General features: G+C 37.9%; 1 protein-coding gene across 3 annotated transcripts in view; it reads right to left on the bottom strand.

The window, feature by feature from the left end:
• Positions 1 to 12439, bottom strand: part of zic6 (zic family member 6) — a 37584-nt gene that overhangs the window by 16602 nt on the left and 8543 nt on the right. For 2 of the 3 annotated variants that reach the window (XM_086302388.1, XM_086302396.1), the window contains exons 2-3: positions 6707 to 11440; positions 4694 to 4834 (exon numbers count right to left, since the gene is read on the bottom strand). In XM_086302388.1, coding sequence (XP_086158514.1) covers positions 10815 to 11440 — 626 coding nt within the window. In that variant the 3' untranslated portion in view covers positions 4694 to 4834; positions 6707 to 10814. The remainder of the gene's footprint in view (positions 1 to 4693; positions 4835 to 6706; positions 11441 to 12439) is intronic. The other variant, XR_015130556.1, reaches the window with a different exon arrangement.

The following is a 12439-nucleotide window of genomic DNA, read 5'->3' as shown; positions in this document are numbered from 1 at the left end:
GATAAACAGATAGCTTGCCCAAGTCAAAATTCCAAACCGCGTGGAGAAAAAACATAGCGACAAAATACCTCAATGTGGATACATGGACTAAAAATGAAAGGTTATTTTGTGACAAGGTCTGAAACTCGAAGCGTTTACATTTTAATTATTAATTTTTAATGTCTGAAATCAAAACCCAAAAGTAGCCTGTAATAACAATATGAGCTTATGGCCTGTACACAACATGCAACTAACAATAAGAACAGCTTGTACTGTTGAATCACTTTCTTTTCTACAAACAGATGTGACACCAGGAAGAAGTGATTGTATTTATTTTTTTGCAGCGATGGATCTTTCAGTTAAACTCAGGTTTGCTTTTTACTTTTCAGGAACTCTACTTTAAATTCCTGGTTGATTAAAAAACTGTGTCATAATACTTCAGTCATTTCAGTAGCCAGCTAGTGCACTTGTAGTGGATGAGTTTATATTCCAGCAAGAATATTGGCTGGATCTGTGCCTGGTGTGGCTCGAGAGTATCCATCTTCTCATACATGAGCAGCAGATGAGCCTGCTCATGACCTACAGTATATTAATATGCTCAGCATAAAGAAGCCTCTTGGCACAAGACGTGCCAGAAGCAGCCCTTTAATGTTGGCAACTGTCAAAGCTTTGATTTCTGACTGATGAGTAAGGTCGGTGCAATAACGGAACGACACTACCAGTCATCTCACCCATTTTCCACAACAAGAAACATATCCTTTAACGTTACAACAGCACCAGCATCACTCGGTTGAAATTGTATATCTACAAAACGAGCATCTCATGCCTACAAATGTAGAGCCAGCAAAGAGGAAATAACCAGAGAGGAACTAAAAAGGTGGGCGTTTATCTCTCCTATGATCTTTGGGAAATTAGAACTTCTCATTAACCTGTAGTCTGGGCTTTTTTTTGTAATATTTCAGAGAAGCAAAATAAACTCAAACAATGTTGGCCTACTTATTTAGGAGTTTATTGTTTACACTGGGATAAAATACTATACTATTAACTACCTAACTATATTGTAGCCTAATATAATGGCCTTGAATTTAAATCTACTGGCAGCAAGGATATAATTCAGTGTTTTGATACTAATGTTGTTTTAATTTATTTTAAACGGCATGAGTATTAACAGCAGCTTAGCAGGCTGTAGTCTTATGTGCATTTGAGCTGTACTGCATTACACTGAAAGTGTATTTTGCTCATCACATTTCAGTAGATAAAAAAAACACTCAGTATAAAGCAACAGTAGTACCATAAATCTTCATGTAAAAAAAAACTGAAATGCATGCAGTTTATGAAATATAACTAAAATTTAAAGCAACTCAGTAAAAACTGTTATAAAGTTTGTGGCAAATATGTTAGCTATTGTTTTGTTTAAAAGGCCAGACAGGTGTGAATAGAAAAAAAGGAAAACATAGTAAGAGAATATAGTTCGTTTGAACTATGATCTCAAACGTAATAGAAAAATGAAAGATATTCGATAGCCGAACTGTTGAATGAATTGCAGTGGCGTTCTATAAAAATGTGAAATAAATATGAAAGAAGTGAATGAATGCATTATTACTATTTCCCTTTTTTGTTTTAAATAAATTAAGATGAGCTGACTTGGGGAAAAAAAAGAACTTAACTCAACTGCAACTAATTGCTCCTTTCATCTATCCAATTAAACACAAAATTTTAATCCAAGAAGTTTATTTCTTGTTTTGAGTTCTCATCCTTTTAATAAGGACAAAAATGTTAGTCCTGCATATTAATTCTGCACCACGAAATGAGCCGTTATTTACACCTTTGATTATCATCACTCTCTCTCTGCCCAGATCTGCTCTTGTGCCACTCCTACAATGACTGGGCTTAATTGACAGACGTACCAAAGGATGTGTTGGCAAAGTTAGCCGCTAACCGCTAACATTTTCAATCCATACCCACTCAGGTGTGTATGTGTGAGAGGATGAGAGGAGGTTGTTAAAATGGTGCTGAAGATCAATAGGATGTTATTGTTAGTGAGAGACCTTTCATGGGAAACATCAGTAAGGTGGCATCACAAGTTGTCATGTGTGATATTTGTGAAATGTGTCTGGAATGTCTCTTCCTTCAGCTGCCTGAATAAACAGTCAGCAGCTACAGCTCAGCTCCCCTAGATATTCTGTGATAAAACAGCTCGGTTGCATGAGGTAATCTCACCCTCACCCAAATGAGATGGTAATGCCTTCACTCAGGGAATTCAGAAATACACAGCAGTACCTAGATGGAGGCTGCGCACCTCAAATGGGACTAATAATAGAGCCCCTATTCTCTTAACTTGGAATCTATATTATATGCTTCAAGAATGAGATCAACTATATGGGTCAGTGGGATTTCTGTAAGAAAAAAACATAGAAAGGAACAACCAAAAGAAAATATGCACTACTGACAACAGATCTGAGGAATGCAGTAGCTTACAAGAAAATTATTTGGGCAGAGTCACAGCTTAGAACTTTAATTAACAGAGCTGGTTTTAACTGATCGAAAGGGAATACGTGTCCACACTCATGTGCGCGTGAGCCTAATTATTTTCAACTCCTTGATTGTCTACAGGCTCCATAAATAAAAGCACAAGTGACTTGAAATGTTCAAAGCAAATTATTTTAGAAATGGAAATGATCAAAGAGCAGTCTTTCATAAGTTCTGTGATCTCTGAGCTAGAATACACGGAGACTTCAGTCCTCCACGCTGCTGTGGCCTAGGTCCTGTTTAACACACGCATAATGCACACATGCCCACACACATACGCAGACACACACACGCACACACACACCACCTTCCAGTCGCACAATCTGTCTTTCTTAGCAGACAGTAAAAAAGAAAAAGAAATTATCTTCTTACTTGGGATCCCCAAATTAAACTAAAATGGAAAAAACATAAATTGATATTGTTATGATATTATACGTATGGATTTACATGCAACATGCAACAACAGTAAAAGCTGTTTTATATTAGAGATCAGTAAAAAAAAGATGTGTAGGCAGTCAAGTCAGCCATTTTGCAATAATCTCTTGTTCACATGTTACAATTTATATTATCAACAGCGCATGCTGACTTCTAAGCTGTTTCCACTGTACCTGTTTGGCACATTACCGTAATGTGTTGATCAATACAAGGACATTTACACCATTTTAAAACACAGGCAGAAAAGGGTACTTATACTGAAGCTGCGTGATATGAGTGATGGCTGTATCTTTTTTTCCCTCTCTTCCATTGGTTCCTTGGAATTATTCATGGTCCCTTTTGTGGGATATTTTGAATGAAATTAATGCATATAGCAAAGTTAATGATGTTTTCAAACAGGAAGTGATATTACGAGTCAAATATATTACACACATAGCTTTACTGATTCATTTGTAGCTGTTTCTTTGGTCTTGAAAGTCAAGAAGCGTACACTTTTAAATACAAATATCATTGTTTCTACAGTAAACAAACTCCCTCTCTTCTTTCTTCTGTTGCACACTCAGCTTTTGTTTGGGTATTACTGACCTGATGCATGTCAAAACGGTGGGGATTTTGTATTTGTTATACTGTAGACATAGCATTTCCATAAGTATATTTTCCTTTTTGTTGCAGATTATTTTTTCTGAAACATACTTATAGAGATTGCATAATTTCGTCACTTACATAACTGAAAGGAATGCTATGGCATTCACAACAGCAACCAAACAGATAACATAAGGTACTGGAGTTGAGCTGAGGAAAATTGCTAATTACCTAAAAAAAACAATGTGACACACTCTCCTGTTACATAAGAGATGGAGTTTTGATCCCTCTTCTCTTTCAGATATCTTAAAACTAGGATTATTCCCTGCTGACTGAAATAAATACCATCAGTTCTTCCTTGTTCTTTTTGAAAGTCATCCATGAAAAGGTGAACACGTCACAGGTCTGAGTCAGTCAGCAGTGAAGGTGGTATGCCACTGATCGTAAGACAAAAATTAATGCTGCTGTTTTTGATTTAATGTGATGCTGTATGCACGAATCCTCACTCGATGCATATCAAATTACCATATCATAGACTGCACCTAATAGAAGGCCAGGCTTCCTTACTGATGATTATTTTTGCCTTTAAATACATTACTTCATCTCCTCAAAGCTTCACTGGTCACTAATTACTCTCTCGCATGCCCCTGTGCTCTCTTTAGCAAGTGGCTAATAATTTCCATCATTAGGGCTTTAATTTCAAAGGGATATAAATGAAACCTTGGTCCCCTGGGGACATTATATTGTTGATGAGTGTAAATACATATATCATCAACCGGTTACCTTGCATTCCCTCTTGTTGCCTCAATGCCATTACTCTGTTTTTGTCTGTGCCATCCACTTTAGGGTCAACAAATCACATTTGTCCCCTCCATTAATGATACACCCCTAATATAAAATATCATCGCAGTGCAAATCTTGGTCTAAATGTAAGTAAAAAACATCAGGGGAAATTCCTAGGTTGTGTGAAGACCCCCTATTCCCCGTCACCTTATATCCATCATTGTAGATTTAGGCCCTGGAGTGAACTCGTAAGGCTGAAGGTTAACAGCGAGATTGCCATGCATCCTCCCTTACAGCGTTCTAAAATGCGCTCCCACTACTGCTACAAACACTAAATATCGGCACACAGTCACGTCCAGTACATAGAAATGTAACCACCACATACCAGTGAGTGCAAGCGCGAGTGCGTCAACACCTCCATGTTCGGCAAATGGATGGACTTCAATAGGGATATGATCAGAAACAGAATCCTTCCTTCAGATGTAGAGTTCACAGGCTTGATCATGCAGCTGCCTTGCAATGCATACTGCAACAGATAAAATTAAACACTGACGATTACTCACCACTTTGAAACACCCTGGACCGTGATCAATGTAATTTCTTTTTTAAGTTCAACCTCAAACAGCAGAGATTTGAGAAATCGTACAAAAAGTCTGTATCTCGCAACAGAACTGAACTGTTTCTAATGAAAGGTGACAGTTTTGAGAGACAGCAAAGACAACAGCCATTTAGGATCTCTTTGCATTGTTTTTGTAAAATCTAAGGCAATGTGCTCTTTAGGAGTCCAAATCAAAGCGATTTTCTAATAATGCTTCAAATGCATTCTGTAAAACGTGAATCATTATGCAGAAGCTCTAAGATGTATGTCAAAGATCATATACTGTTCAGAAAGACAGATGAAGATAAAGGCATCAATTTCTGGTCCAAGTGCAGATTGAAGCATATTGATGTGACTCTTCGCATACATGAAAGCTACCAGCTGCCCTTGCCAGCAAGTGGAGGACATTAAGGCTCAGACTGGTTGATCTGTGATGACAAGGGTCTGGAGGAGGGATTAGAAGCAAGGGGACCAAAGTTATGGTCATTCCCTTAAAAGGATGGCAGTGCATCTCATAGGCCTGGAGCTTGCAGGAGTTGAAAGATCTTCAAAGGTCGGCTCACCCAACACAACCTACTCTAACTCCCCCAAAATAAAAAAATATATTAAAAAAAAATAAAAACCTTGAAAGCATGAATTTTGAGAGATGTGGACTTCTAAAATATTATTTATTTTCCTTTTGCATTGCAACAGGCCACAACAAGTGCTGCAGGCCACATCTGAAAAAAAAAACCTTTTGCTTTTAGGTTGTTGTTTATTCTCCATGTGAAATGATCATTGTCAGTCATATGATTACCTCCTGAGCTTCCCAGCTTACCCAGAGACCATGAAATCTCAAAAACTGGCTCATCAAAAACTGTCAAAATCTCAGTTATGTAAGGCATAGATAATAAATGAAAAAGGAAAAAGGGGCATCTTTTAAGAACCAACCACAGGGGTAAATTGCAATGCATCAAAAGACAAATATGCAGCAAATATAAGGATAGACGGGACCTTTCTCTCTATGCTGCTATATATTGGCTATTAAGTGATGCTCTATTTAGTGACACTAATTATTCGTAAATTCTCTAACAACAGTCAGAAAGCTGAGTATTTCAGGGACTTGGGATTAAGCTGACAGTACAGCAGCCATAGGGAAGAGTGACACGAGCCTAGTTTAATAAGACCTGGTACAAGCTGGACTACACAGGGGGTTGGCACCACTGAAATCAGAAAACTACAGTGCAGATGAAGATGAGAGAGAAAACTAAAGGATCAGTTTGGTTAAATCATAAGAGCATAGCACTGGGATTCGGCATTGCTATTCACCATTTCATGGCTCGTAACCACACAAAACATGTGCATGTAAGTGCGATGATTGCAATATCGACCATAAGAGCACAGTTTCTGAGTGTTTTATGAGCTTATTAATTGTCAACCTGCACATGCTTAGACATGAAACAGATTGCCTTACAAATGTTCTCAGATAGAAACAAGTGACCCATAAATTTCACTCTTCTATTCGGTCTTTTTTAATAGTTGTACAGTATATTGTCCAGTAATTTACTTCAGAGTTAAAATTTGTTCATTTTTTTTAACTGTTCTTATTATACAGTGTTGACATCACCCCTCTGTGGCAACCATTCTTTAGCTGGAAAGGGCAAGCAAAAGAAAATAAAGCAGCAGTCAGTGCAGCTGCATTCATTTTTCCATGTGGTGTTGCAATTTTCCATGGAGTGGCAGTGTAAAGAAAAAGCAGATATGTGAGTCAAGTTCCATGCATGTCAGGGGGGGGGGATCTAGCAGAGGATACCTACTTACCATCAGACCACTCTGGCAGAGATTAGGGTGCCATTGCGAAGAAGTCATGGAAGGTGAAGATGGGCAGGAGCTGCAGGGATAGACATAGATGAGGCAGAGGAACAAGAGGATCTGGGAAAAAAATTTAAAATGGGAAGGGTCACAGAGGGGTGGATGAAAAGAAACCAAGATGGGAAGCAAAAGAACCACTGGCTTGACCTAGGAAGGAGGGGGGGAGGAGCCAGAGATCCAATTAAAAACACATTTGGTCAGTCAGAATGAACATTGACACAGATTCTCCTGCCTCTTCAGACCAAGCTCAGTCCCTAAGCCGCACCCAGAAAAGTACGCCAGCTACACAGTGTAAGTTGTGCTAGATGCCATATGTGGTTATGATAATGCATAAAACCAAAGACCACGTTACACAGTTGGCGCTCAACCTAAGTATGGCACAACAGCAGCCCAGGGGGTAAGATAGTAATTTACCAGATCCCAGGGTGAAATTGATTTATTTACATTAAAATGATGTATACCTTGTCCAAAATGGCGCCTATGCTTGTTGCTAGGCAGAGAGTACAAAAGTAAAGATGGCGGCAGACAAGTGGCAAACTGAGAAGTGGAGGTCTAATCAGTTGTGATTACTTGGGGGAAGGGTGTGGCAAGGTTCAGACCATAGCATGGTCAGAATATATGAAGAAAGGGTTACGTGCTGGAGGCTGAGAATATCAGTGTTTAGCTTGTTACCTTTTGACTCCTAACACTACAGAAGAACTATTTTGCTTATACAAACACAGAGGCTTCTTTGAGCTCAAAATTATTTTTGATCACCTCTATTATGCTTTCTGTGGAGAGATGTATTATTTTTAGAAACAGAGCAGAAAAGGGCAGAATGCGACAGTTTGGGGTTCAGTAGAAGAAGAATGAGTTACAGAATATCTCAAGATTTTTTTAAAGATAACTGTAGTACATAAAGCATTTGATGAAAGGTATTGATATTGTTGCATTTCAGGACAAAGTGGCCTCATAATTTCAGTCATCTCATCATTAAAGCATACTGATCAAAGCACACTAGGTTGGCTTAAATTTCCTCAAAAAGGAAACACTTCACAATATAAATATTTTACAATATCAGCCACTTGAAATCTTCATGTTAGGCCATATCACAGTACTTACCACACAGAACTTCAACCCTATGAATGTTATTGTTATCAACCTAAACAGTACTGATGCAGCGGCACCAATTCGCTAAAGTCAACAATGAAATCATTAACACAGGTTAAAACTGTTTTTTCTCTTATTGAAATAGAAATAAAACATGTTGACGCTTCTCACAAAGTCTCACACTGAAAAGTTAAAAACAAAAATTAGCTGCGGTCAGATTCAAGAGGGATTTGTAAAGTGCATCATCAAAAATATCTGACTCTCCCAAAAGATCTATTCCCATGAGCATCATGAGCAACGAACACTAGAACCAGAATGCATAAACAAGTGCATCACAGATTGCAAGTATCACCATCTCGATAACAATTACATTGTGGAAATACATGAAGAATGTGTGTTTTAGTCAAAAAAGATGAGAAGATTAAAGAAGATGTTTTTTGGATTTTTTTCCACAGTTTTATAAGCGTAGAAGTAAACTTATGTCGCTTGAAATTGTTTTACAAATAACGTAAAAATAAAAGCAAATGTAACTAAAATTGCAAACTCTTATGTAACATCACAGAATGTGTATAAAGTAACATGTGTAAGGGGTGCATAATCAGATGTAGTTTCAGCCTATTTTTCCCATATATTCTATGATCAGAGCAAACTCACCTATAAGTAAAATTATTTCACTGCAATAAAGAACAATATATATATATCAAAGCCTGTCAGATCAACATAATAAAATATTCCAAGGAAACATAAAATTGGTGCACATGAGACCTGATTACACAAACTGGTATATGAGGTTAGATGGCACTAGTCATTGACGTGTTTAATGGTAGAATATGCTGACATCCATACAGGTGCAATGAATAACATTTTCTAATAGTAGTAGAGTGGAATTTCTTTTTCTTTTACTTTATTTGTGATTATTGCCACCTTCACAATGACCAAGCACTATACTTTCCTGAGCAGGACAAGGACATACAGTATTTGCTATACCATACATACTTGTGTACATAGTCTTTAGCTACAGAACATACCTGAACCTGATCACTTAATTTCCAGTTACTTTTTCTTTTGGTATTGTTAGAGAGGGGGTGTTGCTTCTTGGACAGGAAACAGGAAGTGTTATCTCAGAATAGACTGGATAGGAACAATAGTTCACTAAAAATGAGCTATTGTCTGCACCAGGATTAGTAGCAAAACGGACTAAAAGCTCTGTACAGACAAATACAGGCTTCAAACTGAAATCCCAATACCACGTTTTTTATTTTAAAGAGAGTTTTAATTGAAGGGTTGTATTTGAAGGAACAAAAAACAAATAAATGTGATCATATGTTTCTCCCAAAATGTGCTATAGGCGAAGTAAAACATTTAACTATTAATAATATGTGCATCCATAAAGAGCAATCAAGTGAATCATTTTGAGCTTTTTTTCCCCACAAAAACCAAACAAACAAAAAAACTTTCTAACTTATACCAATACCCAAATCAAACAGAACGGCACATATGTCTAGCAAAACAGTTTAGAATGTAAAAAGTGTCAAAATTCTTAGAATGTAAATATCTTTAAAGTATGTTTAACTTATAATCTGGGTCTTTTCTTTTTTATCTTTACAGCTTGTTCACCTTCAAAATAAAACGCTCCATGGTGTATATGTGCGTCTAAATAAGACACAGAAATAATATAAGGAGATAAAATTTATAAACTGATTTAAACATGAAGAAAAATCAGATTTGATATCACTAAATGAAAACACGCGCGAAACCCCGCAACAAAAACACATCTCCAGCCTCTCCAAAAAAAAAACAACAACAAAAAAAAAATCATTGCGCAGTTAAGAAAATTAAATTCGTTGAGTAGACTGCAATTTCCTTTTTGTATTAAGAAGAGTTTATCTTACCACGTTACAGTTACCTTTGATTTTACCTCAATCAAATCACTTCCACATCTAGTCTAGAATATAGACTCTGCATGTATGTACATATAGATTATGCAGACTCATCGGTAGGTCTGGCTTGCACAAGAATGCAAACTTGCAAATATGGCGAATAGCACTGGATGTGTTTTAAGGGGAAGAACAAGGTTTGGCATCATGCATTGATTGGGTTTAACCACACACTCCTGATCAAAGAGAATATAGACACTTTAATAAAATATAGGATAATTAATTATACAGTGAGCTTATGTACAGTTGAACTGTATGCTAATTAAACGTTTGAATAGTAACACGACCACTGGTTTATACTCACACTCTTACTCTGCACAGAAATGTGAAATATACATATAATACACAGTGTGTAATAAAAATAATATAAAAAAATGGGGCAAAAAGTGAAACATAATCAAGGGCAGGAAAAAAACTAGTGAGCCTTGCGGTATTTTAATTACAGCTCATGCTCCAGGCCCGTCACGCAGGGTTGTTAAACCTCAACATTTAACTTGAGGGGGGCGAAAAAAAATTAGATATTTATTTTATCTTGCGACGTACATAAGTCATGAATAATATTTCTATTCATCCAGACATACATTAGACTAGTTTACATTCAAGAAAGACCCCTACAGTCAGGGCTACATTCAGCAAGACACTTCCTTTTACTTAAAAGATTCAAAGTTCAGAATAGACTAATCAACACGCAGATTTCCATTAAATCCTTAGTCATTTTTTCCCCACTTAAAGATAGATATCTTCAATACTTATGCAACACAACGAAAACTAGAAATACACATAACGGTTCCTATAATCCACTTTTGGGAGATGTATGGGCTTTAAACCAAACCCAACCGAACAGACCTCACGACAACAAATAAAGCTTGCCACATTTCCATTGAATACTCAATAGGATAACTGAGGACGTCACGCAAAATATGTAATACAACATTTACGAAAGTACAGAGAACAACAGCTGTAGGTTTGAGCTACCACATGAAAAAATAGGCCCAACATATTAAGCCGCCTGTGTGTGTCCCAACAACACCTCAGAGAGACGGGATGTTATTGCATTGCTTTGGTGGGAAAGAGTCCACGCCGCTGTGGCATGTGTACCATCCATTAACAATACTTTTCTGAAAGGAAGAAGCAGGGGAGAAAGTCCTTGAGCTCTGGGCAAAAGCGTGACCTGTCTGGCTGCAGGGGTACTGGGAGGACTGAGGCCTGTAGCTGCCTCTCTGTAACAACAAAGGGTCCAAGAGGGGCTGTGACCTGTGTGTTGAGTAGTCCAAACTGCTGTCAAATGTGTGATGGAAACGTGACCTCGGGGTCGGCTCGTCTCGACTCTCTGGGGACAAGGGGACATCTTGAGATGAGGTGGGTGGATGAGTGGGGCTGATCTGGGTTCCATCCGAGACTCGGCTTGACCTGCCCTCCGCAATGTGACCCCCACCACCAGGACGCGCGTCGCCGTCTTTGGCGACTTGGGTCTTGTTGCAGTGGAGTTTCATATGTTTTCGCAGGGAGCTTGGGTGGGTGTAACACTTGTCGCAGCCCCTGACCTTGCACATGTAGGGTTTATCACTGGAGTGCACATGTGAATGCTTCTTTCTGTCGCTGCTGTTCGCAAACCTCCGGTTGCAGCCCTCGAACTCACATTTAAAAGGTTTTTCACCTAAACGTGCAAAGAGAAAAGTGACGGCGAGTTACGAAAAGGTTTGCAGGTCTCCGCATGTTCTGCCTGACCATGTAAACTAATGTTTATGTGGGCTGGGTCAGTGGGTGGGCCATGTCATATGAAATGGGAATCTAAAAGTTTGGGGTTTTTTTAAAAGTGCACAGCCATGTTTCGCCCAACAGTGTGAAATTACTTTTAATCACTCGCTCAGCAAAACACAGAGTCGCCCATAGGCATCGGTTAGAATTCTTTAAGAATGTGACACTTAAAAGGTAAATTGCTAACAATTTACAAATAATAGTTGCTGAAACTTTGGTGCGGTGCTAATTGCAACAAATGAGGCAGTGTATCTGCAGACTAAATCAAAAAGGCTCCAGGGCCTAGTTAAACATGCATTAGATTAACCTGCGACCGCAGTTGATTTGTTTAAATTCAGTTACCATGCTTAGAGTGAATTATGGCCATCAGGATACTAATTGTTCTTCTAGCACAAAGCTGCCTATAGCTGCTAGCCCTCGTCCTCCTGCCGGACTGAAGGGAAAAAAAGAAAAGAAAAGAGTCTGAATCGTAATCCTTGCGTGTGCATATTTATCTAAATTTAAAAACAGAATTAAAAAGAAAAAGCTAATATCTCAATATATATTTTTACATAAATTGATAAGCTGAACAGAGTGTGCAGTTGTGTAATAGCTTAAATGCCATTAAGCCTCTCTGTTCTGCCTCTGTCTCTTTGCTTTCATTAGTAAAATAATTTACAGCACAAGAAAAAGGGCTGCTTAATAAACGCCTTTCGGTCCAGCTTCTCTTATTTCTAAAGAGGCTATTCAGTACAATTTGGCTGTATTTCATTGTAATTAAATCTTGTTCCGCAAATTTTGAAATATTTTATATACAACACAAGCAGAAATATTATATATATATAATTCTGTGCTTATGTTAGTTGTGCAGAAAAAAGGGCAAAAGTTAGTCTGTAGAGTGATGTGAGTTTTCTTTTTA

Source organism: Aulonocara sp. 'chitande type north' Nkhata Bay, linkage group LG2 (assembly GCF_057382095.1).
Source record: "Aulonocara sp. 'chitande type north' Nkhata Bay isolate Kocher_YH1m ecotype deep benthic linkage group LG2, A_spYH_male_GT1.1, whole genome shotgun sequence".
In the NCBI taxonomy this organism is placed as follows: domain Eukaryota; kingdom Metazoa; phylum Chordata; class Actinopteri; order Cichliformes; family Cichlidae; genus Aulonocara; species Aulonocara sp. 'chitande type north' Nkhata Bay.
Note: the sequence above shows the minus strand (reverse complement) of the source record. Positions and strands in the feature narration are given on the sequence as shown.